At 40.4% G+C, this 26590-nt stretch overlaps 1 protein-coding gene across 4 annotated transcripts in view; it reads left to right on the top strand.

Annotated features, from left to right (window-relative positions):
* The first annotated feature begins 753 nt into the window (after positions 1 to 753).
* Positions 754 to 26590, top strand: part of LOC112461835 (hemicentin-1-like) — a 205526-nt gene continuing 179689 nt past the window's right edge. For all 4 annotated transcript variants that reach the window (XM_025027236.1, XM_025027237.1, XM_025027235.1 and 1 more), the window contains exon 1: positions 754 to 1132. In XM_025027236.1, coding sequence (XP_024883004.1) covers positions 1060 to 1132 — 73 coding nt within the window. In that variant the 5' untranslated portion in view covers positions 754 to 1059. The remainder of the gene's footprint in view (positions 1133 to 26590) is intronic.

Here is a 26590-nt window from a genome sequence, read left to right as displayed (position 1 = left end):
CTAATTATATTTCAGTTTAATATATTCTATTTATTAAAATTAAAAATTTTAAAAATTAATTTATTAACGTTCCACATATCAACCACGGTTACACTTAATGCGGCGAATATAAAGGGGAATAATATGTTTTACTAATTTTCTCGCGCAATTTTCTATTATCAGGAATAAGCGCAATTTTCTGTGTTTCGTCACTTGCATAAGCATCGAAATCAAAACGGTTAAATTTTCGGATAAATCTCCAAAAACTCACTCATGTATTAACATATATTTCGACTCGATTCGCTATGAATATATATGTGAACGACAAAGAAACATATTAAACAGATATTCAAAAATTATACGAATATCTAGTGTAGGATAACGTAACGCACTAAAATAACGAGAAAAAAATTCGGCAGCGAGAGAAGCTGCGCGTAACCGTTGCCCGATTGTTTGATAAACTTTAACTCTCTCGTCGGTAAAAATTCCATTTGATGCTCATTTCAGGTCATTTCCCGCGCCAAAGAGAGTGTGCTCACGGAAAAGCGGAAAATATAGCTGAGTTCTCGGAAAATTTGTTATCGTTCGGCAAAACGGGCGCGCGCGCGGCGGTCGCGATTCGCGAAGCGAAGCGCGAATTAGCGCGCGTGGAGGAGGATGACCGTGAGGGGGGTTCGGCCCCTGCCCCCGATACGGAGGCGGGGAGGGGAGAGGCACGGAGGCGGGCGTGCGGTAGGGTTGCCGAGAGTTGCCGGTTATCAGAGGGGTCGGATACGCGGAAGCGCGCGCCAGTCGACGGCGAGACTTCGCCCGCGCAGCTTCCTCCGTTTGTTTTTCCCTCTCGCCATCCAGCCGACTGGTCCGTACATCGTCCTCGTGCGATTTTTCCATCGCGATCGTAATTGCGTGGAATCGAGTATCGGCCGATCGATCAGTTTCACGGGCGCGAGCGTCTCCGCGGAAATATTCGCGCAAGTGGAAGAGGGATCCACGTGATAGCCGCGGGAAAATCGAGAGTGACAGCGACGTCGTTGGATCCTCACCTCGGCAGACAGGATCGTTTGATGTAGAGCGAGGAGGATGATGAGGATGACAAGGACGACGCGCCGATTTTTACTGCTGCTGCTACTGCTGCTCCTGTTTCTGGTAGGGGGTGAGTAATCTTTCACGTGTACACTTTCGTCTGGAGAACGTGCGCGAGCCTCGGTATCGCGTGACGTGATGAAGAAGAAGTGATGGCTAGTGATTTGATATTTAATGACGTGACGTAAAATGAACTTGCAATTAAACAAGTTTTATTATTGCGTTACATATTGTTGCGGAAGATTTTCATTATGAGAGTGAAAAAGCATAATTAATAGTATTAATACAATAATCAGTCAACAGAAAAATGTTAGAGCAAATCTCTTTAATCGTTATTAAAAAATTGATAAAACAAGTGATTGGAAAATGTTTAAATTATAGCGTATCGAAATGAACAAATTTAGCATTCCAATTGAGCACTAAATAATAAATTAATAAAAATCGACTGTTAAATGATACATGCGCAGTATGAGCAGCATCAGAATAATGTCCTGTGGCATCGCAAATGGATTTAGTAAAGCAAATAAAATATTGAATCTCTTGCTCCTTTCTTCGCAAAAATTTAAGATTGACGAATTTATGTATTTCACGTGACATTGCAAAACATCCTGGCGAATTAATCTCCATTTTTACGAAATAAATTGGCCGCGTCGTAATCAAGTCGAAAAGTGACGAAAGAGACGCGAACGTGATCCTGATTACGGTCTCTTGTTTTGCTTCCTGCATCGCCTACTTGCATCGCCGTGACGATGACTTCCCGGCGGCGGCCGCGCGACTTGTTGAGCCACCACCTCTCGATGGAGAGGAAACGAGGCGTGCGCCGAATTCGCACGAGGCAGGACAGAAATTCGGCTTGACGAAAGTGGATTGATTTTTTTGCCCGGACGAACGTACCAGCGTTTTCACAATCAGACTGAGTGGGCGCGAACGTCTTGACTTTTATCACCGGCTTCCACACACGTGCCATGCTCTTAGATATATGCGACAATATCGCTTTTGGAAAGTTATTCTTCTGATTCGCCGATGGGATCGGCCTAACTTTCGGAATATTATTAGTATCTGTATGTGATATACTGCGTAACATACCTTCGTGAATCTAATACATTTGATCAGGCATGTTACCTTTTACATGAAGGACAATAGAAATTATTCGCGTTATGCACTGAAGCTTTAAGAAATATAATCTGATTTCTTATTATTAGAATTTATTGCGAAAAGTATCAGAAAATGAATCATACAGAACACAAAAACTAGAATTAGTACTAATAAATTAAATGTTCAAGCATTAATTTAATTCATTTTATAAATGTTTAAAGAAAATCTCTAAAACTTTTCATTTAGATAGCATAATTCTTAAATTTGTTTTCTCTGTCTCTCAGTGGATCTAAGGAGAAGATATACATCTGTAAATATATACAATATATATTTACATATGTATAGATTGCAATAATTACGATCGAAATAATTTAGCATTAAAGAAAAATGGTTTAATGTTAAAAAAAGTGAGCGATAAGTTTTGTTTCGAAGTAGAATCGACGAAATAGAGAGGAGGGAGTGTTCGTGTCCGCCCTTTTACGCGCCCTCGAAAAAGACACGTTTTCGCTTTTAATGTTTCTCACTTTTCCGGCGCGCCTCAAAGTGTTCTTCGAAATCCGAGGGATGTTCGTCGGAGTTGTCCATTTTGCGGCGCATTGCACGCGTGAAGACGGATATGGCAATCGAAACAAAACGTGAGAAAAAAAGAACCGCCGTTAACCCAGTTTCTTCGCTATCAATCATCACACGGTATTCCGTGGCACACCAGGCGCTGATAGAATTTCTGATAGAGATTGTAGAAAGATAGCTGCCTTTCGCGTTGAAATTATATACGTATACGAAATGCTCTCAAAAAATTGCAAGCGTCTATCGAGTTCTTCAAAAACACCGCATAATTCTTTTTAGGAATTCTTCGGTAAAATCTTAAATAATATATATTTTTAATATGAATTTGATCTGGAAATCTTCCTTTTTTCTTACAACATTAAATGCATCCATAATTGGACATCAGGGAAAATTGCTGTAATGAATTCTTTTATGGCAAAGTTTACTTAAAATTATTATAAATATAAGACTTCCCACTTTACTTCTAAAATTTTTCTAGTTTCTAGTAATTTGTTTGTATAAGTAGCGAGTGCAAGATATATGAAAGCATATTAAATAAAACGAGGTCCACATTATCAGAAAAATTGATGGCACATAAATGAATTAAACATTGTTGACAGTGCGCGAAGTGCAGAATCACCTCTTGATGTCCCTCTTCTCTTATTTGTTTTTGAAGCCGTATGACAATAGCTATTGTCATCTCAATTTTAATTTTACTTTACAATAAAAAAGTTACTCTCTTTCTCTTGTTTTCCCTCACACAACATATTTTTACATTAAAAAACCGCGCTATCATTATACAAACTCGAAAAACTCGTGTTATTTCACGAGCGTGATATTTGAAAAAACGATTTCGCGCAGGAGATACTCGCCATGGTAAACAAAACATCGTAGAAAAACGCTGCGTAATAGGAAATAAAAATAGTTGGAACAAAGTTGGAAAAATTCAAGAGGCAACGAGGCCGCGTGCATTAAATCATAAAGTCACGTGAAACGATAGTGATGTTTACGTATAATACGAGATCGAGTTCGACCGGAGTTTCGAACCGAATAATACGCGCTACAATGGAAGAGAGATACGAATCAGCAATCCGGCGAATCATTGGGGTAAGATTTGCAAAAATGTCGCGATTGATCCTCTTAATTCGCCTTATTGCCGTGTCGAATCGCGTTTTCCGCATAAGCGCGTTACAATTAAGTCGCGAAAAGATTTTTTTCTCCCCTAGAAGAGCGGAATTATTTAAAAGTCGCGGTACACACGGATTTCTCCGTGAAACGCGCCGTTCGATGAACCGCGCGAGTTTGCCAAAGAAGGACAAACCCGAGAGAAACACACACGGACGAAACGTATGCGACACGCGCCCGCGCCCGGCGCCGGTACGCTTTCGCAATCAGCGCGCGCGAGCGGAATAAAAGGGTTGAAGCCGTTGTAAAACGTTCGCCTAAAAGAAGAAAGAAAGAAAAATAGAAAATAGGTGACCCGCTTTCTCCGTTATCAATCATCGGCTGGGCAATCGGCGCGGGAAGTACGGGCAAGGCAGGCAGAGGTAGCCTGCATGCCGATAGAAAAATTCTACCCAATAACAAATCGCGCCTGCGTCGCATATTTCGTCGCGATACGTCCCGGAAGCGCGACGATGATTATCCCTTTTTTCAAAAAAGAGCTGAAAGTGCATTTTTCGCTCGTCTGTCCGTCCGTCCGTCCGTCTCCGTCCATCACAATCGAATCATCCCTCACGTGTATACGTGTCTCTCTCGCGAAACATCGTTAGATTGCGCGCGGGAGAGATCGGGAGTAAAAAAAAAAAAATAGTAATTTGTGTGAGAGCGCGCAAAAGGGCAACGCACGCGTTTTCTGTCGGGTCGCTCGGAGGCAAAGCCGATTATGATATGGATATATGCACATCCGTGCGCGTGCGTGCGTGCAGATTCTGGATAATATTCGTACCAAGAAAATATCTGCAGTATTCGCGGAAGTTCCATGCCGTTTGAAATCGCATCACGTCTGCCGGAGCGCGTCATTCGTCGTCTACCAAATCGTACTGTCCGCCGCGCGCGCGGCGCGGTCCATATTGCTTGCGGCCGGCAATTTGTCGAATCCCTGTATAAGCGGAGGTTGACGCGCCGATCGATAATGGAAATATCGGTTCAAACGGAATTTCATCTATTTTTTTTTAGCTGTGTTTAACAGATTCCTGCGATTTGTTCCCCGTTGTGTCAAAGAATGAAGTAATGATCAGAATTATTTATACGCATGCAATATAAACATCAGAGTTGTTTAATAATTACCGAATAAAAGATACAGATTATTGTTTTTTTTTATAGATTAACACCAATATAGCATTGAGAAAATAAAATTTAAATCAATTACATGTATTCTTTCATCAGATTAATTTCTTAAAAAAAAAGGTTATTTTTATATAATAAATCTATTTGAAATGAAATAACATGTGGGACGTGCAATGTACAAAATAAAGCGATATCACTTTTTGCGCGGGTTTTGATAAAGCTCCAATAATGTGCGTTAATATTCATCATTGCCGAAAAAATATCCACATCGACATTCGTGACACGTTCGACAGGGGCAGGCAGGCAAGGAGGGAGGTCCGCGAATTGCGAGATTTCCAGGTGGGGGAGGGAGCGGAGGGGAAGGGGGAGGGGGGAGGGGGAAGTGGCGCAACATAGATGGTTTTCTGATTGACGAGCAGGTGTGGGGCGCATATCAAAAACAGTATTAATTAGCCGTCGAATCGCCGTTGATTTTCGACAAAGCGCCGCGGCCGTGTCGACGTGTGCCGTTATAACGCGGCTATTCGAACGGTTGTGTTTATCAATTAGCCGCCGGTGTACATGCTTGCGTCCAAGTTACGCGCATACACACGGACAAAAAGTCGCGGCGAACGAACCAATCGCGTTAATATCGCGATTATCGATCGCGGAGCGCGACTGCCATTCCAGATCTTGCCCACACCGAATTATGATTACGCGAAATTCTTTGTTCACAGTCCTATATAGGGCTGTCGCGTATTATAAAAAGAAAATGTATACACAATATATAATTGATTGATTGTATATTGGATGGTATCTCGGTTACAACAACGGTTGCCGTGGAAAAAAAGTAGAACGGGATCGTTGCGTTTAATTGCCGCCGAGTGGTGCACTTCGCGGCTTAGGACGATTGTATTTAATGATCGGGTTTCTTTATCGAGAGAGGACTCCTTGAGATTCGTACTTCGTTCTTTCGCGACGAAAGGAGAAAACCCGGCAGAGAAAGAGGGAGAGAAAGAAACAGGAAGAGCCTCCCTCGAAGGAATGGCGATCAGCTATTCCCACCCGAAGATCTGCTGAATATGCATGAAACAATCGCGTATCTCATGCAATTAGCCGAGGGAAATCTTTTCCTTTTCTTTTTCCCTCCCTATCTGTCTGTTATTTCTTTTTTCTCCCGTCTTCCTTTCCCCGGCTTATCTCTCGCGCCGGTTTCAAAACTCTCTTCCTCTCGCTCTCTCGCTCTCCCTCTTTTTCTCTCTTTCGCTCAGCTTGTTTCTATCTTCCGGCAACGAATGGTGGAAAACTTGCTCTAATCAGAGCGCATTTGTGATTTCCGCAGGCAAGCGCCACCGATGCAAATTGCATTTTGAATAACGCTGACACCGTGGACGCGTCGGCCCAGTTCGTCGACCGATAAACGCCAACTCTTGCACCCTTCACGTCTCTGCTATATTATCCCTACGAACTCTCTATCATCCGTCCTTTAATTCTTCTGTCTCTCTTTCCTCATCTCTTTTTTTCCCCTCCCTCCCCCTCTCTCTCTCTCTCTCTCTCTCTCTCTCGCTTTTTCTGCTGTAACCGGGGCGGTACACGACATATCCACACTTTTTTTTTCATCACACGAACGGCTTTTGTAACGCTTTTAGTTACACCGCCGGATTTACTCGCAGCTGACGGGATTATCTTTTTAATTCTCTACATGTGCACCACAAAACCGACGCTCGCTGATAAATCGCTATTAGAGGAGAATTGCCGATGTGTGGCTTTTACCATTTTCGCGAGTTTTTTCCGTTGCAGCGCGCCCGCGATTAAGAATTTACATCGATTATCTTCATTATTTATCTAAAAGATATTGTATTGGAGTTATTTTTGTGAGATATACAGAGTGTTCCACTACTCGCGACTGTAATTTTAACAACATATTCCTGAGCAAAAATAAGACAAAAATCCTAAAATTGTTAAATAAAAATGTCAAGATTGTAATACTTTTTAAATGAGAAGTATTTACACTATTTACAGTAGACGAATCAGGTAATCTACAGTTTGTTCGTTCAGGGACGGTACACACCGATAAAGATGTTTTTGTGCCCTTGCTGACCCTTTATGAGATTGAAGTAATTATATACATGTACGCATAATGTTGAAGTTATGATATGAGTCATATTTAAACAAAGAAAATAAGCACATTGCACATGATAGTAATTATGACTACGTCAAAATATTAGTAATAAATATAACAAACTGTCAATACTCATGAAATGTCACAGACAACTTTAAAAACAAGAACATCTTAGAATTTTCGACTTATTTTTTGCTAAAAAATATGCCATTAAAATTATGGTCGCGAGTTGTGGGACACCTTGTATATTGAGAACATATACTGCCAAACTACGATCATGGCTCTGTTACAAATATTATATACGAACGTAATATAAAATTAGTAGATCGTTATACTGATTGTGAGTCGCGAATAGAATTGCTCTGCAGTTAATCTCGAACGTTTTACATTAAATGTCAAGTCGCTTTCTTGATTATCTTCACAGTTCTCTTATATCATCATATTCTATCCATATTCTAATAAACCCTCGAATAAACCCGGCCTACGTCTATCCGAAATGTGTCAGCTCGACTAATGTCACATCCAGTGAGATATCTGCCTCAGACAAGTCATTTCTATGAAGTGCGTTGAGAATTAATCCGGCAGAATCGTTTCTATGATAATCTCCAATTTAATGTTTTTTTTTTACTTTAAATTACAAAATTACATGTTTATATATTGAGATATATCACATTACTAAGATATTTGACGTATAATATAATTTTGATCGCCAAAGAGAGTCTGTCGTGAAACTTAAGGGTATAGGTTTTCTCGAACAATCGAGACTTGGAGTTTCATCTTTTACGAGTCGCCCCATTGAAGATATCTCTATCTGTACCAAGTGCAATTGTCGAAGATAACAAAATACTTAGTAATAATAATCCGTTTCAAACTTATTCAGTTTTATTCAGAATTTCGAGCTCCGCAACGTGGTATACATAATATTCCTCTTACTTACGGCATGGCATCGTCGTAGAAGTGCCAATGGTTGACAAAGAAATATTTGAACATCCGCGCGAATCTCTCTCAGAAGTCCCGTAATTGTGCGCTTTGAAGTTCTCGACAAACACACCTTTGCGACGCGAAATGTGCGGCCTTCAAATCGCGTTTTAAACGTAGCCAGCGAGAAACTTCGTCCAGGTGTAACACGTCCGAGCTTTCAACCCGAGGGGACGAGGGGAAGAGGGAGGAGAGAGAAGAGCACGCGGGGCGATCGCGAAAGCACATTTCGTTGACTCCGCAAACATTTTCCCTCGCGCGCGGACGTGTTTTTGTATTTTTCCGACGACCCTTCCTTTTTCGCCGAGAAAAGAGCACTCTGCGACTCGTCGCTATTCCTGTGTTCTCAAGAAACATCCATCCGCGCGACCGCATCGGCGCATCCTACCGCGCCTTGTGTCTCTAATTAGTTATCTTTGCGTTAAGTCGTTGTTGCGCGTAAAAAGCGACTCGCGACATCGAAAGGTAAAAATCGCGAATTGCCCGACACTAATAAGGGAATTGAAATGCTTACGTTATTTGTTAGTGACAGACATTCCTTTGACGTTGTTGACCAATTGTCTCTTTGTAATAACGTTCATGTCAGGGAAAGAAAACAAAGATTAATTTTTGCAGCTAGATTATTTTTTGTTAATTTATTGGAAGCTAATTAAATTATCATATCCACATGTTCGTAGTTATGTTAATAAAACATAACGTGAAAAAACGTTTAATACAACGTTTAATAAAACATTATTTGTTTATCTTAAGAACGAACTGTTCTGAGAAGAATTGCAAAGTTTTGAAAAATGATTCGTATCGCCGAGAAATAGAATCGTTGAAATCGTAAGTTTTCCGATATGAGACGTGAGCGATTGGTTCCTAGCGTTCCCAGATACTGACGCGATGGCAGACAGTATACTTTCAATTGGAATACTATGTCATCGATTTGTCGACAACAGATATGCCAGCTTCCAACATTACCCGAGCCATTTGTTAAAAATAATGTCCATCTCGGTACGCGCGCGAGCACAAAGCGCATTAACTTTTACGGTCTGAGGGGGGTTTAGTTTGAAATTAATTAAGTTATATTCGTTCTTTTAGAAGAGAAAATTGCGTCTACAGCGGAATTTTTTTTTATAGATTATTAGACTGGCATTTCAGTGAAAGTAGAACGGGTGTGCTTTTTTGTTTTACGTTGTTATTATGGAAGGTTCCTTTGTCTCCGCGCATGCTAATATTAATTTTCAGTACTATGCGTCTCATATCGCTATAACGTGCATAAGAATGTGATATTATATGGCTGAAGAAGGTACGCGGCGCAGGATAATTTTATGCGTTGCAATCTGTCCTTATGCGCCTAAAGGCTATTGCACGTAACAAAGTTTTAGTCGTAATCGTAAGGCCATAAGAAAATAGACCAATCACACTCGATTATTCTTCGAGTGCGAGGAGAATAATCAACTGTGATTGGTTTATTTCCTTACAGCCTTACGATTATAACTAAAACTTTGTTACGTGCAATGGCCTTTAAAGTATTAAGATACTTATATATATTTTTACAGCTATACTAGACACCACAGACGCGCGCTTTGCGCGCGCTATTTGGCTTTAACATTATGCTATTACTATTACACTATTAACTCTTTGATACATACTCTTTGATAATATTAACTCTTTGATACACACAACTGTCAAAATATACGATGACAGCTGCAAATGAAGTAAAGTGCAGCGAGAGAATCAATCGGCATCGCGGAAAAGTGACAACAATAAACTTCGACAGATTTGAGTATCGACTTTACATCTCTTTTTTTAGATATGGATTAACTTGTGGATATTTTTGCTCTATAAAAAATTGAAGAATTCAACATGTCAGAAGCGTATTTGTATGCGCTAGAATTCTACGTGACATTCACGCTGGAGTAATTAAATTGTTCTGTTATTTGGACGAGTCCCCATTAATTCCGTAATCTTTTTCAGGCGTTTCACGTTTCGATTGACATTTACAGAACTCAACATGCGCGCCGCACTTAGCGTTACACGCGTTAGACGCGTTACAGGGCAAAGCGTACTGTTTGTACGTGACCGAGTCCTCGTTAACGAACATTACCCCGACCTCGGGCACGAGATATAAGCTAAAATTGACCCACACTGTGGTACGTGCAGGGTGCGAAAGGGTGGCGTTCGAGGTTTAGGGTCGCGACTTGGCACGGCGCGCCGTGGCGACGCAGAGTTCAACGCACCTCTTGCTCTTCCAAATATTTTAAGCAAATTAGCGCCGGAGAACTTTTGATGGAGGTAGAGAAACACGCGGGGGCAGTGATTATCGCGATTAAATGTTTCCCCGGTACTACGCGACATACGTGGCCCACGTGGATATATCCACGGTTTTGCGTGTACAGTTGCATACAGTGGCATAGGTACACGATGGCCATGCGTGTGTCAGCACGAATAATGGATCTGCGGAAACTTTAATTTTACGCTCCGATTCTAAAGTCGTCTGTTTTACCGATTATACGCGATTTTTTTTAAACAAATTAATTTTTTTATTGGCTTTATACAGATTTAAAAATCCGTTTCTAAAGTTAAAGTATTATACACTAATGCATCCCAGCGAACGATATATATTCTGGTACCTACTTTTCCGTACGGACACACCCACGTTAATCTTTTTCTACACTGATCTTTTATATTAGGTGTTTAAACCTGATTCTGAGGACTCTATGTTATTTTGTTATGTAATCCACGTTTCACAGCGTTCTCATTTTGCAACAACAAACTGTAGAATTTTTATATAGAGCAAAGTCGTCACGAGTTAACAGCTTTAAATACTCTATTAGCCTTAGATAAAGAAGATCTGATTTTATGAAATTACTTTTGTTTTCGGATAAAATCGTTTGCTGTGCATTTTAGTGCATACACTTTAACTTTAGAAAAGGATTTTTATATCAGTAAAGTCAATAAAAAGAATAGCGTGTTTAAAAAAATTGCGTTTGATCGATAAAAACAGATGACTTTAGGATTCCTTTGCAAAACTTGCTTTCGAGATTCTTTTCCTTTCTTTTTTGCGATCGTATATCACTTGTTGGCACTTCTTCAACGGGCGAAGATTATTAGGTTTATTATTGCGGCGATCGATCGAACTCTATGTGTGTCTCAGATTCGATCAAGCAGAATCTCAAGCAGAAAATACCTCTAGTACAATTATAGCTGGTACAATTGGCTCTATTCGCGTATTAAAGGATTATGTAAAAGTTTCTTCGTGGATACACTTGTCTCGTTTTAACTTGAGAAAAGCTCGATTTGTATAAATTTTATTTTTAATCGGAACCAGCGGACGCGATGTAATGGGCTGTAAAAGGTAAAAACCGCCTCTCAAAGTTAAATCAATGTTCCTATCTTTGCGATAGAGAGACTCGTAAACCCCCTTGCAGAACAGGAAGGTAGCTACGGACGATAGTATACCAAGAAACAAGATGTCAAGTTGTAACAACCAGACTGCGGCGCCAAATGAAAGATACACTGGCGCAATTGCAAGTTGCTTCCGGTTTACGTTCAAAGCTTTGTCTTTAGTCGATTTAAATTTCATGAAGAATAAGAGCAAGTAGCGAGTATTCAGCCTTATAAAAAATTTGTTTGTGCTACTTTATGCATGCATAAAAAAGTAAATTATATTACACTTTTAGTTCTCTAGAGAATTAATGCAAATAGATTTAAAAATATGGGAAAAGTTGAGTGCATATATTCGAGAAAAGATTCAGCTGTTAAGAATTTTCTCGAATATCGATTTTATTTATTTATTTTTTTTGTTTCCACGAAAGAAGTCATTGTCATTGAATATAAAAGCCCGAGTGTAGATATTTCCCTTGCATAGAATTCCGGCGCAGCGAAGTGATGAGATTCTATCGTTAACCGGTGACCTGTCGTTGATTCAGGCGTAATGCAGGGAAGCCGCTGCGCCGCTTTCTAGCCGAACGCATAAACATTCCGGCGCAGCGACGTGAAAGAGGAAACCGAAGTGCGACTCGTTGCACGACGTGTCAGACGCGTTGCTGGAAAGACTCCCGGCGGATTCGAAACGGGATTCAATTTCCCGAAAGGCGATCCTCGTTCCGCCGAGTCTCGCAACTCTTGCGCTATCGGCTTGACGGGCGAGCGAGGAGGAAACTGAGAATGTAGCTCTAAGAGAATGTAGGGTGTGGGATGCTGAGTAGACGCGAGCGACAGAAAGAATAGGGAGGAAGACGCGAGAGAAAGAGCGAGATACAATGCGAGATAGAAACCGGAAGTTCGTCCTGAATCCGACGAATCGCAATGCGAGTCCGCGTCTCGGGCGCCGGAAGTCTTTTAGAAGTTTGATTAAACTTCGACCGCGCGCGGGACGCGTGCTCGTGAAACATTGGTCTGTTCCAGATTGCAAAGAGCCAAAGACAGATAAAAGGATGCGACGAGGTAGGACATGAATTTTGAAATTCGAATGGAAGGTCCGGCGAAATGCGGCGCGGCGCGGCGCGGCGGCTTGATTCGTTGAGGGTCTTGAAAGCTTCTATTGAGAAAAAGATACCCAGAAGAAGATGAGAAAATCGCGTGACGAATCGAGACAAAGATATTTCGAGAAAAAGAGATCCAATATATATATTTTATACAATGGTATCTCAAATTAGACAACACTGGTAAAAAGTAGTAGGAATATATAGAGAGTCAAGAAAAACCTTTTATTTTTCTTTTTATACTGAGAGTTGCCGTTTTTGCGGCAGTGTCTTCAATTTATATTTCGGGATCTCTTTATTATTCAAAGACTTAAACTTATGTCTAGCGTCACCTGATTTTCCATTATGATAAGTTCTTATTCCTTCGTTACATTCGCGTAACCTATTATGCCATTAAATGGATTGCGACGCGACTGACATCGTGCTTTCCGTGAAACTGCCTATGCAGTTAAATTGAAACTCCCTTCGGTCACTTTCTAATGAAAGAGAGACTCGTCGGAGATAAGGCCGACCGACGACATAAAGGTGGGACCGGAAGATCTCGGGGATACATCAGGAATGGAGACTGAGGATGTAGGAATGGAATTCTAATAAGTTAGCGAGACAGTGCAATGTTAACCGAGTTTAATGGGAAAACACGGAAGAAAAGGATAATCTGTAGTTTCTCAACTATTTCTCTGTTCAAGTTTCCCGTGAGAACGTTCGCGCGATATTGGATGTTATCCCAGATGCGCTAACTCCGGGATCAAATACGACAAATGGGAAAAGTTAAGATTAACGAGCCGAATGAATGTTTCCCATAAAATAAAAATAATTCATCCGCGTGCGTACGTGAGGACGTAAGTAAGAACATGAAAATACGATAAAAGAGCTACGATCTTTTTTCATATCTCTCTTGTCTCGCTATTTACGATAAACAAGATAATGGTTTGATTGTACAATCCAGTTTTAACTCAGGTTAGTAATTTAATATTTTAGACTGTTTCTACATATTCTGATTAGAAACCGCAGAAAAAGAAACTTATTAATGCTAGCGTGCTAAATTATTTCAATAATCTTTTGAAAATCCATTAAGGAATTTTCTCTTTAAAAGTATACATATAACTCTCTTTCTCTCTCTCATCTACTTTTGTGCTTTAGCACGATATTCCTATTTCTTTAAAATTATTCAGCGAATACGAAGATAACGGTACGTGTTATCTTTGTAATTCGCGTTTCATCGCGCGATTTTTGTTACGGCGGCGGACGACGTTTCTGCATGCGCGGTAAGGAAAGAGTTGGAAATATGAATTTTCGAGGTTGAGTCTGAGAGTACGGGACGCCCGGTGAGTGTATCTAAAAATCTAGGAAACGAGATTGCGCGAGGGCAGAAAGCGCCGAGGAAGTATCTGGAATTTAAATGCGGAGGTATAAAGCGAAATGAGTTTTACATGAGGCGATGAAGTCGGCTGCTGATGAAATGGACACTCTTTCGCCGCAAATGGCGAAACGCCGCTGCTCAAGGCGAAATATATCAAAAGCGGAAAGATAAACCGTGTTTCTGTCGATATAAAAAATGTAGCACTGTAATACATTATTTATATCATTGTAGTATATTACAGATTTACTTTATTCTTACTTTATTCTATTTCTTTATTACGTTTCATATTATGTTTTTATAATAGACAGTAACTGCCGCGTTATTAAAACTCCTGGAGGTGTATAGCAAACGGAAAAAGACTATACTGTCGCCATGGCGTAGTTTTAATAACGCGAAAAGGAGACAGACGCTTATTGCACATTCAAAGAAAAATCTGGAAATCCGGAATTATCAGCCGCTCGAAAAGTCGCCTTAGTGCCAACGCCGGTGATTTAAAAGTCAAACATAAAGCCGAATGAGTTCCGTGCGAGTCAGCGAAGTCATTCCTGATGTAATGGACACTTTCTGACAGTACTAAACGGGAATAGTAGCTACACTCTCGTTTCCGCGGAAACGAGAAATTTAAAGTACGAGGATACTGCTCACCTATTCATACCTGCGTCGCCACCAGTATGAATAGATATGAACAATACGGCGCTATTTGGTGGAATAACCGACGCAGTCTGTCCTTTAATGAGTCTTACTGGGAAGAGATAAATTTTTTTTCGCAGTTATTATCAGCGGATGAATGAAGTGCGAGATATGTAAAACATAATTCAAATTCGTGTTTTTATCGCAAAAATTCATGATGTAAATTTTCAAGTTTACAAGTTTGCGCAAAAGAGAAAATTTTAAAAGAACTTTTTGGAGAATAGTATAAATACATCTTCGTACATGTACACGTTTCTTAATCGAGATAATAGAGAACGCGTAAGTGTGTGGGGATGCACGCATGGCGATTTATCTTCCTTCTCTAATGCTTGTTTATTCCGCAACAAGCAAGCGAAACTTTTGAGGCAACACAATCTATACGAGGAGTGGACGGAAAACTGCGGTGAACGATTTGAAAGTCCGACGTAAGGCGGAATGACTTTTACGTGGAGAAAAGTCTAGCATGGTTCTGCTCTTTGCTAGCACCTGTTGGCATACAAATCCCATAAACTAGATTTTCCGTTCGCAAACAAGTGGGAGCACTTAAGTAATTGCTACATTCTTCTCCAGCGAGTTTCTGCGGAACAACCGCATCTTTTATTTTCAGTCCTCGTTTGTCCCGAATTCGTTAAGATTTCTCACTCGTAAAAATTTACTGCCGTGGGGTTGCTCTTACTTACCAGTATCGAGTTGAGAAAGAGCACACAGACTCGTTTGATAGCATCGTTCTGGGTGTAGACCGAAATATTTAAAGTTTACTTTAACTCGATGCCATTTTTTATTTATTTGTCGTTCCTGTCTTTGCCGATTTTTTTTTAGAAGAAAAATTTATGAAAAATATACCATAAGCTATATGCAGAATAAAATACAGTAATATAGAACATGCAGTTCTAAGCAATGTAGAAAAGCGCATGTTAAAGAAACTTAAATCTTAGATTATTATAAAAAGTATGATAGAATTTTTTTACCAACGAGAAAATACATCTTTCTAAGGTATAATGCAAACATACACGGAGAAAAATTAGCAAATCATTTCGTACTATAGTGACAACAAACACTTGGTTTGCTGTGAGAGCTAATTAATTGAGCAATAATACCAAACCCTTTGTTGCAATAGCAAAAAGTTTGCTACTCGCAGCAAATCAAATGTTTGTTGTCACTATAGTAACAAATAATTTGCTAATATTTTTCTCCGTGTAAATACTCGTGATAATAAATTCTGAGAATTATATCAACATAAAATCTATCTTTAACATAAAATATAAAACTGTATTTAAGAAAAAATAAGGATATACACATATTTCTTAAGATGCATTAAACATTCCTTTTCGATTTGCAGTACGATATTAAGGTGCATGAGGCAGATGCATTTTGCTGTGTGCGTTTCATGCAATATTAATTGGTACATATATATAAACTACCGGGGTGCGAAGTCCATTCCGTAGATCGTAGTAGATGCTTTAATGTCGCATGATGGTTTGAATTAGAGATCGCGCGTAATTGATATTCCTTTCCACAAATGGTTTGTGCGGGCGCATTTGAGCCCGCGACTGAGGTAGAAAATATTGACGAAGCTATACGGGGTTTCCATGTTAATTGAATCGCCGAGTTAAACGATTTGCGGACAGTCTGTCATGTCAGTGTGCTTGTGTGTCCGCGTGTATACGTGCAATGTGTACACGTACATATACCTATCGAATTATTTCCTTTGGTTTCTGGGGTTTTTGTGCGCCACGTCGCGAAAATCGCGAAAGCGAAAATATTGCATATCCCGTAACGGCCACGAGTCAAGCTCAAGGGCGAGATTTATCGCGAAAACCCTTGTAAATGTCGGCCCTGTGACATGCTATCACGCTACCCGATGACTCTCAGCAATACAAAGCTACTTGATACATTTTGGCGTTTCGCTCCGCGCGAATGCAATTGCGGGATTAAAAGCGGCGTGCTGTTTGCTTTCAATATTTATCCACGTATCTCTACGAATGCTTTGTTCCATCGCGTTGCGTATGACGCAAATTAAATAAAAAAAATTTTTTGTCGTGCATTTTATTACTTTTATATATATTCTCTCTGTGACAAATATATTTTATTTATTTGTTTCAGAGAAACCTCAATGTATCATTGCGTTTCAACTTTTTAAAAGACCATTGTTAGTTTAGAAATTTAAAACGCGTAAACATGTCAATATTAACATTTTTTTCAGATTTCTAGATTGTTTAAAAAATTTTTTTAACTCTAAATTGATGAAATCAATTAATTAAAACTCAGTGCTTCCGTTTGAGTGATACGCCAATTACGACATGACGATCTCTGTAACCACGTTTCAATCAGAATCGTCTTTCCGCTTGTTCGCGAAATGTCAGAAACTTTTCAGTCGTTTGGAATACTATCCAAACATCGATAATAGAATGAAAAACGGAGTCGTTTCAGTCGCAAAGTTTTACTCGAGGACATCGATGTTATTTGTTTCGTTAGCAATTGCATGCTGATCTCGAAATTCGCAGTTCCAATCGGAATTATTAATTATTATTAAGTATAGTATACATGCGTGGACTTTATGATAACTATTATATATTTTTTATTCGCACAAGATACAATGTGAATAGAAGTCTAGTCGCGAAATCCGATCTTAGGTGTATGCGGAAACGTGACTCACGGCGAGGGAACGAACGCCGCAGCGAATAAATGTCCGTAGAGTGAATAAATTCAAATGGATCCCTCGTAAAATAGTTTCCCGCCTCTCTAGACGCCCCTTAGCTTTTTTTTATGTCCGCCGGTGGTTTTACGGCCGCGCGTATATAGCTCTTGATGTAACGCGTGCGACGTACGTAATGACGCAACGGCGAATCCCGTTGTCCACGCGGCGCGGCGTCGTCGGCTCGAACGTTGATCGTAACTCCTGCTTTCTCAAATCGCGCTTCAAAGCTTTGGGTCTGCCGATGTCATCGCATTATAATACCGTTACGTCCATATTAGAAAGATAAAAAAGCGAGAAATTATGCACTATTATATCTGCACTATTATATCTGTGGCGTAAAATCTTGAATTAAAAGTTTTCTTATATTTTTGTATAATAAATTATTGTTCACATGAGGGGAATATAAAACAGATTCAAGTGTGAACGATTAGTCTGTTTGATCGATAAATAGATATATAGATGTTATTTGTATAATTAATAAAAAATTAATAAAATAGATTTTTTTGTTAAAATCTCAATGAAGCTCAAATAGTCGTTATTAAAAATCTAAAAATTATTCATTAATTCCAATTATCATTGATTAGATAGTACAGCACAAAGCTGGAACTTTTATCTTTGCGTGAATGATATTTAAAGGGAACGCGGAACACGAGATGAGGTACAATATCTGCGATATTATCTATAAGTTAAAATATTACAGACTCCGCGCGCCCATAAAATACAGTCCTGTAATCCGCTCTCGCAAGTCTAATTCACAGTAAACCGCAAACGAAAGTTTCGAAGTAACTGCTGCATGCTATCGGTTGTAACAGCTCAGTGAAAATCATTAGGAGATATAATGAATCTGATCCCCCGCCAACGGGTTTGCGCACCTAAAGATATAATGCAATTTCAAATGGCGATGTTCACGCAATACGGCGAAAGTTATGGCGACTCACGCCCTTCGTCGCATATGTCGTTTTTATGGCTCTGTCGGCGGGCAATATCTACGACATTTGAGAGTGGAATGGCGCGTTTTTGTCATAGACATATTAAGGTCTAACTCAATTTAATGCTTATTATTTAACAGTTCCCTAGATTAAGTTAGGTTAGGTTAGATTAGGCTAGATTAAGTTCCCAATGAAGGGAATCCATCTTAGGGAATCTCCTATCTAGGAGATAGGAATTAACTTATGATAATGACTCATAAAAATCACATAAAAAGAAGCAATAAGAACGGTAAATAATATTAATGTCTGAAACATCGTGAATCTGCTAGCAGTTAGCACAATAGCTGCCACCATGTCGCTTCGTGGGTCGCCGGGAATTGCAACGTTTTCAAAAAAGTGTATTCACACGTTTACGCGACGCGTTCTCCGAGTTTTTCGAGACGGCTCGGGCGGGCTTGCTCGAGAGTTCGCTGTTTTTGATGCAAATCGTCTCCGGTTACACAAGAGCCGCGCCGTTCGTAATCCCACCGACGACGGGGAAATTCAAATTATGCGTCGCGGAATGGAAATTCGCCGGCCGCATAAGAATACCGCGCTAATGGGGCGGGATAGACGACAGAGTCTCGATTCTTCGCGCGGCAACGTAGGTATCCGCTTGTGCGAACATCGGTCGGCTACGATAAACGTTTGTCGCGCGTCGATTTCGTTCGACGACTATTCCTACGAGAGTGCACGGAAGTAATATAGTTGAAATGGCGACGTATCAGATGGCGCACTAACTTTTGTCATGAATCTATTATGAGCTCTTCCTTATTCTTGAGTTTCCGGTAACAAAGTACCACGACATCGTATCGCGATGGCTTTGCAATTTTATGGCTTACATTACACGAGTATCAAGATATATGAACTTGTTACCGCGTAAGGTATGGCGATAACAATGATATAAGTACGTATGGAATGATTCTATAAACGGACGTAAAGATACGTTGGAATTATGGAATAAGTCTTTTGGAAAATTCCAAATATATTGCCAAATTATTAGAATAAAATGCCATTCACGGTCTGAGCTTAGATCTTTAGTAGCCTAAGATTAATTTATGTGTATACGTATATATATTTTTCCAACTTATAAAACTGCGCGCCGATTCTTTGTCGGAACTTAAAACACAGTTATTGTTGTAACATTAAAACCTTCTTCCTAATAATTAAATCGATTCGATTTAACTATCTAAATAACTGTAAAGAATTTATTGCAAAAAGTATTACCTCAGCCAGGAGGTTCGAACCTGGAACCTCCCTCATTCCGTAAAAGGTGTAGTACCAATTCGACCTGAAGCATGTATACATATATTATATATTTATTGATGTATAGGCCAAATATATTATCTATTTTAAATAAAAATATCAAATATCTCAGATGATTTTATACTTTGAAGTGTGCACTTGCATATCGTAGAAGATTGAAAACAAAGGTAGATGAAGTCCGACAATCACGTAAGAATAAAATTAATCTTACACACACATATAAAGGACTCTTTTCGACGGATACGAACAATTGTCCAGCCAATGTACTGGAAAGACTGCACTCGTTTTAGCTTTTGTTATTCATTGTCCCGCGGTTTCCGTGCAAGCAAGAGAATATATGGAATGCATAAATCTGTTTAGCCGTTGAATTCACTATGTTGACATTTAAACTGCATACAATGCACAGTGCAAACCGATGTTTGCCGTACGAATCGTCAATTGATTTAATGCTGCAAAGACATACGCGTGCGTTTTTATCGGTATGACATATTGTTTGCCGTGAAACAAAAGCGTTAGCGTATGTATCTCATTTTATCGCGAATTTTTATTTGCAATCTCGTTAAAAATGGGTAAAATGTTTCTCTCCCCGTGTAATAATAACAAAATAATAATAGGGAGAAGGATCGCCGCGGAAAATGTAGATCGCGAATACAATTATGTACGTCGAAGATTACGAGAGTTATCACTTATTCCTTCGTCCACTTCGGCACGCGATGTCCCGTGCTGGCGCATGGACGGCGCAAAGATGTCTCAAGCATGTAAATTCGTGATCAAGGACGTTACTTTCTATCAGAACTTTAAATTACTTCCGCACTCTGTGTTCACGGAGATTCAAAGAGATTAGAAAAAAAGGACGAGAATATTTCATCGAGTCTAACGCCATCGTGCATTGCGAGAAAGAGAAGTGTTTCTTTTTCCCTACAGTATTATACTTTGTACTTGTGCACGCTCGCGCGCGGCCGTATTCCCACTATTCCCCAGTTCGAGAACCGGGGGAATTTCAAACAGTCCCATTAGGGCGCGGCGTGGTACCGGCCGATTTATAATTCCGTATGCGCCTCGGAATTATTAATGCGAAAACTTTTCTGAGAATCGAGTCTCGGGCGTCCTAGAAACCGAAGGAAGGAAGGTAGATAGGATTTTCTGTGTAACGTCTCCTTCATGTTAACACATGGCTCTCGACGCTTGCCTTGCTTTACACGCAGCTGCTGACCTGGTTACATCCTCACATTATGGTCCGTGAGAAAATTTATTTAGCGGATAAATTGAAAATTGACTCTTTCGAAAATCACGTCGATCTTTGTTAAAAATTTTCTACGGTATAAACTTTTTAAATGTAAGACGCGTGATATGTTTTTGTTAGAAAGAGAAGAGGTGTCACAGTATTTGAGTGATTTGAAAATATCATTTTTGGCGTCACGCCTTCTCTTCTCTTTTAAAGTTGCCAACCATGAATATAAAATAAACGAAATGTTAAGAACAAAAAAGTAAAAATGAAGACTCAGATGTGCTGTTTCAAAGTAAACTCTCCCGCGTCTCACAGTCTCACTCTCTTGCCCCGCTAAAAAAACTGACGAAACTTCTGAAATAGATCACATTAACAAACTCTAGTTCGGACAGCGCAACTTTATTTCGCAGAGATCATAATTCTTTCGCGAATGGAAAGAGTGTAGGGCAGAAAGGAGAAAGAGCATCAGTGCTAGCTTCGACCACGCCGCATTCCTCGACTTGTCAGAAAGACTCTCGCGTCTGTATAGCCCGTTTTCTTTTCAACCGGTTCGTAAGGAACCGCTGCAGCGCTGCAGCATCGTATTTCGAAGCGAGAAGGAGAGAAACTTCATCGGGATGTGCTGAACGGAGTACATTACATAGTTCTCGTGCGCGCATCGGTACATGCCTGTTCTTGTCGTTTCTCGCTTCTCACACGCGCGCTCACGGCATGGCGCGTTTCCGGAACGTTAAACTTCTGTAAGGGAGAGAGGAGAAGGCTTCCGCCTCCGATCGAAAGTAATTAAATTGCAGCGACACGCGTTCTCCTCGCCACGTGTGTTATTCGCGCGGCGCGGCGCAACGAAATATAGACGCCAACCGGATGCTGTCTATTATTCGGGAAATACCGTCGGCCATTCGGCTTGCGGAGACGCTTAGAAAAAGTAATGCATAGAAAATGAGATAAATTTGCAATGCATTGTACGGAATTTTGCCGCGCGAGATGCAATGAAACATTCATGCCCTTCTTCAGCGTAGGAACGCGGCGGGGCGCGACGGGTATCGCGCGTTGAAAAAATCGCGAGTATCAGTTAAAAAAATTGGCATGTCGCTTCTTCTGACACGTAACGTTTGATTTACGGCGGCGTGTCGATGCAACGTGATTTATACGCCGCTGTTCGTAAGTCCACGAAAAAATTAAGGAAAATAACATCAACGCCAAAATATTGATATAATCGTTTTTCTACAGAGATTTATCATGAAATACTACACGATAACGTGATATATAATGCGTATAGCTTTTTGAAAGATGATTCTGAAAACGCGTTTTCGTATAGTCAGTACTTTTTTACTTTTCTATTATATTTTATAGAGACATTATATTAAGATTCATTCTCTTTAATTTCATAGATTCTATAGAAAAATCGCGTAGTATATTAAAAATTCTCAATTTCTATTAGCAAAAAGAATTTAATGAATTAATTGTATCAGAATAAAATGTTTCTTCTGTTCGTTTACTCAATCAATGATAAGGGATTGAAAGAGTAGACAGTTTATCATAATTTTTATGCACGACTTATATGGACTAGTAGCTACGCGTGTATCTGTATTTGTTTTTAGAATAAAATATCTTTATCGGTTTTTTAAAATGCAGCTTTGACATTTTGAATTTCTATTATATAGAATGTTATTATTGATTTTATTAAGTGAAATCGAATCTTTTTTTATATCGTGGACGAATAAAAGCATTGTTAATACATCGAGCGTATAAAGGATTAAAAGATGAAATTTTTTGCTGCAAAAAGAAAAAAGTATGTAGCGTCTGAAAGATGGAAGTTTTGCGGGACGTGCAATACAACCCGATTACGATTGTAGGCTTCGAACGGCTGAATCGATAATCGAAGAAACCGCTGCGCCGCGCCGCGCCGGGGTACGGCTAAAATTTCCCGTAACAATGGCATGATTAATTCCTCGCTAATTGGCTGGTGCCTCCGCACGAATGTGAGCGAGCTTCGCTGGCGTCGTCGACTTCGTCGGCGCGGCGACATCGGGCGCCGGCGCCAGCGTCGGTCGTATAAAAGCGCCTCTTTATCTCGACGCTCGTGAACCGTAACGTTCGCACAAAGGGGGTAAAATTGTGATCGTATTTTTCGTTCATTCCCGTTGATCCGCAACCTACGCGCGCTCAGTCAGTCCCGCACCCCGTTCCATTTTTGTCTCGTCATAGACTCGCGCTACTGACCAACTCCCTCCTCTCTCTCTCTCTCTCTCTCTCTCTCTCTCTCTTTCTCTCTCTCTCACTTCCAGTTTTTATACCGCTGAATCAGCGGATTTAATCCGGCGTGTGGTGCGTGCACGAGGATAAACGCCACATAATCCGGCTGCCCGTGATTGCTATGTGACACGACCGGGTCGGGAGATGTAGCGCGCATCCACCATGGCCAGGACCGCGAGTGCTGTCATTCGGTATTCGGGCACGCATACCCCGGTCAGGTTTGGTCGAACCCAGATGGAGGTCATTCCGCAGCCTTTGCGTTTATTCCGCCGTTTTTCCGTTATCTTTCAACCCTCTGCATTTTACTTTCCCGCGCACTGCCCCGCAATATTCTCGGCCCCATGCCGGAATTTGCTCTCCGCGCTTCTAGCGAGTTTTTAATTCTCGCCCAGAGGCTTTTAAGCGGATTAAAAGTACGGTATTCTAGGAGTTAATTAGCATAATAGTTATTTAATAAGACGGCACGGCTTACGATGCATATTGGAACGATTATGGAGAGACGCGGCTTTTGCCTCGGTTTGCATTTCCTTTTAAAAAATACGCGCTCATTGACTCTTAGCAACTGTTATACAATGTAATATATGTAATGTATGTAATATACACTCGCATGTACCGCGTAGTATCTCCAAATTTGAGGTACAAATTTCTAAATTACTTTGTACCTCGAATTTGGAGATACTACGCGGTACATGCTAAGAGTGCAGGAACAATAAATAAAATAAAAGTACGAGAAAATTTAATAGTAACCATATTTTTCATTGTCTTTAGTAGCTCTTAAATCAAAAATCTTTTAATAAACTTAACAGCCTAAGTACTATATTCTTTTTAAAATGGAAGGTATTTAGGTCTCTTTTTAAAAGTCTTATTATTATCTATGTTATTTTATCTAACTATATATTTCTATTTTTTATTTCTGTTTGTATTGTTTGGCTTTCACATTTTTTGATGAAGCAAATATCTCTTCTATTATCTGAAATTAATTTCTCTATAGCCTTTTAGCTTCAGTTCTCCGCTTCGTAATTAAAGACGCGTGACCCACAATGACGAATAATTCAGATGTCACTGGAAATGCTCCGTGAAAAGCTCGATTTCAAAAGGGATATAAAATGAATTTAGAGAGAAGATTGCCTCGCATATTCGGCGCGCTCGCATTTTATTTGCATGCTGCAAGCACAAACACGAGGGAGCCGAGTGCGCGCCGTTATGATCGCAGTTCGAATAATAAGAGTTATCAAAACACATCGCATCGGTACGAGTTAGTAGAATGAAACGCGGGGAGTTATCAAAAAAGCGCACCGGCAGTCGGAAACTTCGCGAGAGCTTTTCGCGGCGATGTTTTCTTTTCTCGGCGAGGAAACTTTATCTCTGACCTGTACCGCCGTTATATCGTTTCTTCTCTCTCTCTCTCTCTCTCTTTCTCTCTCTTTCTGTCTCTCTCTCAGTCTCCTCGCGGAAATCAATCGCGCGTATAATAAAGTTAGCCGCCGACGTAGTGGCGAGGTATACCGTCGCGCGCGGGAAAGGCGAGGCGGCGCGCGATTTTTCTCAAAGAACGCGGAGGAGTTGCGAGGAAGCAGCATCCGGACTCGGTTAATTAAATCCTTTCTGATCGCTCCGGCTGCCATTGCCGTCTATTTTGTGAATCGACCGCGACCGGCGCCGGCGTCGGGCGACATTTTTATGGACCCCGCTCTCTTCGGTCGAACAGCTCCGCGCTCCGCGTTGTACTCGTGTTTATTCGGAATTTCCGTTTGTGTTATTCTTCACCGTTTTATTCGCATCACCTGCATTCGGGCATTTGGCGTTCGGGCTTTCGCTGTTCCAGCGATGTAAATCGCGATTAACGGATTGCCATTTCGCGATACGCGCAGCGAACCGGTGATTTGGCATATTCTTTCTTTATATGCGTTTCGATCTTTCGCCGAACTGCAACTTGACATCGCGGTGCGAATTTCTTCTCAGTCGCGTCCTATGACGTCAAACTTTTATATAACGACGTTAATTTACACAATATTTTTGGCGGAAGTCAAACGCACCGGAGTGCGTCTATTTATTTTGCGTTTCTGCATTTTCGTGAACGCTTTACGGCGAATATTTTTTATGACGAAGAATGAAAATATAATTTTAAATTATGCGAAACATACTACGCGCGGTATACGTGTCATGAGAGAAAAGTTTTTATGGCTATCCATTTTCGTCGTCACATATTTAATGACGGAGAATAGTCATATGATATATATTGTATAATATAACTACTAACTGCACTGCGCGCGCGAATATTCTATATTCTCTGTTATTACAGATATCGAGGGGACTAAATTCGTTAAATTAATGTTGAATTAATCGCCGATCAATAATACTTGCATAATTTTTATATGCGCATATATATAAGAAAAAAATATAATTACGAAATAAAGAAGTTTCTGCACACGGCGCGGGCGTGCGAAAAGCATATATGCAGTGCCTGACGTATATCTTACATAACTTTTATATTTTGTACAACACCGAGAAAATTGCGGCCGCAAAGCGCTTGTCGCGTGAAAGCGGTATTTGTCTTGGGATTTTGAACGTTACGTAAATTGCTTTTAGAAAAATCCGTGCCACGCGATATTGTGCCGGCGCGATTTTAATTACGCGCTCCACTTACGCCATTATAATTTATTTTCCATGTCGCCCCGGTGTTCGCCGTTTTGTGTTGGCCATAGAAATCCGGTCGCCGCAGCGCCAGCGCAACGGCGACAATATCGTTCCGACGGGTGCGCTTGTAGGTTTCGCACCAAAACGCGCGTTGCGCCGGAATGTCGATTATCGGAACGTCTGTTTTCCGATCAAACGATTATCCGAGCCAAACGACGCATTCAGAACACGTGTTCGCGCTCACACCTACAACGGTGTGGACAGTCCGGGCAATAGCCCGGAGGGCTGGGGACAGTCTCTCATTGTGTGCCATTGATTCTGCGCTGCACTCTCGATAAACTGGCTAATGATCGCCACCTACGCGAAATACACTTCGTCGCACCGTTTGCATCAAGAAGCGCTTTGTATAAACATGTTCGATTCCAGCGCGAGAGAGACCATGGATTCCACTCACAAAGATTTTCATCGCGTTTTGCGGATGACCTCAACCGAACAAACATTTCTACATTATAGGCATATAGAGATTGTCTTTTCATATTAGATCTTTATTAGATTATTAGATTAAATATTAAAAAAGAGTTAAACACATGTAAAATCACTCCTATGCTAACTTTTTATAGTGTAACTCGATATAAAAATCTGATTTATTCCTTTTCAAAGTATCTTTTTGAAAACTGTAAAATTTTAACATGCTATGAAAAATAGATGTTCGTACATTTATATGAAGCTTTTTGCTTTATATAAATGGATATATATCCCGTCGGACCAAGAATAATAACTCGTTAAAGACCACTTTTGGAGACCTTCCAAAAGTTGATTTAGTCCAAAGAGTAGCAAAAATATGAAGTTCGTATACTTGTATTAATTTCGCGTATTGATCTCATCGTTACGACTTAGAGAGAGAGAGAGAGAGAGAGAGAGAGAGAGAGAGAGAGAGAGAGAGA

Source organism: Temnothorax curvispinosus, unplaced genomic scaffold (assembly GCF_003070985.1).
Source record: "Temnothorax curvispinosus isolate PA1 unplaced genomic scaffold, ASM307098v1 QBEX01011856.1, whole genome shotgun sequence".
NCBI classification, from domain to species: Eukaryota; Metazoa; Arthropoda; class Insecta; order Hymenoptera; family Formicidae; genus Temnothorax; species Temnothorax curvispinosus.
Note: the sequence above shows the minus strand (reverse complement) of the source record. Positions and strands in the feature narration are given on the sequence as shown.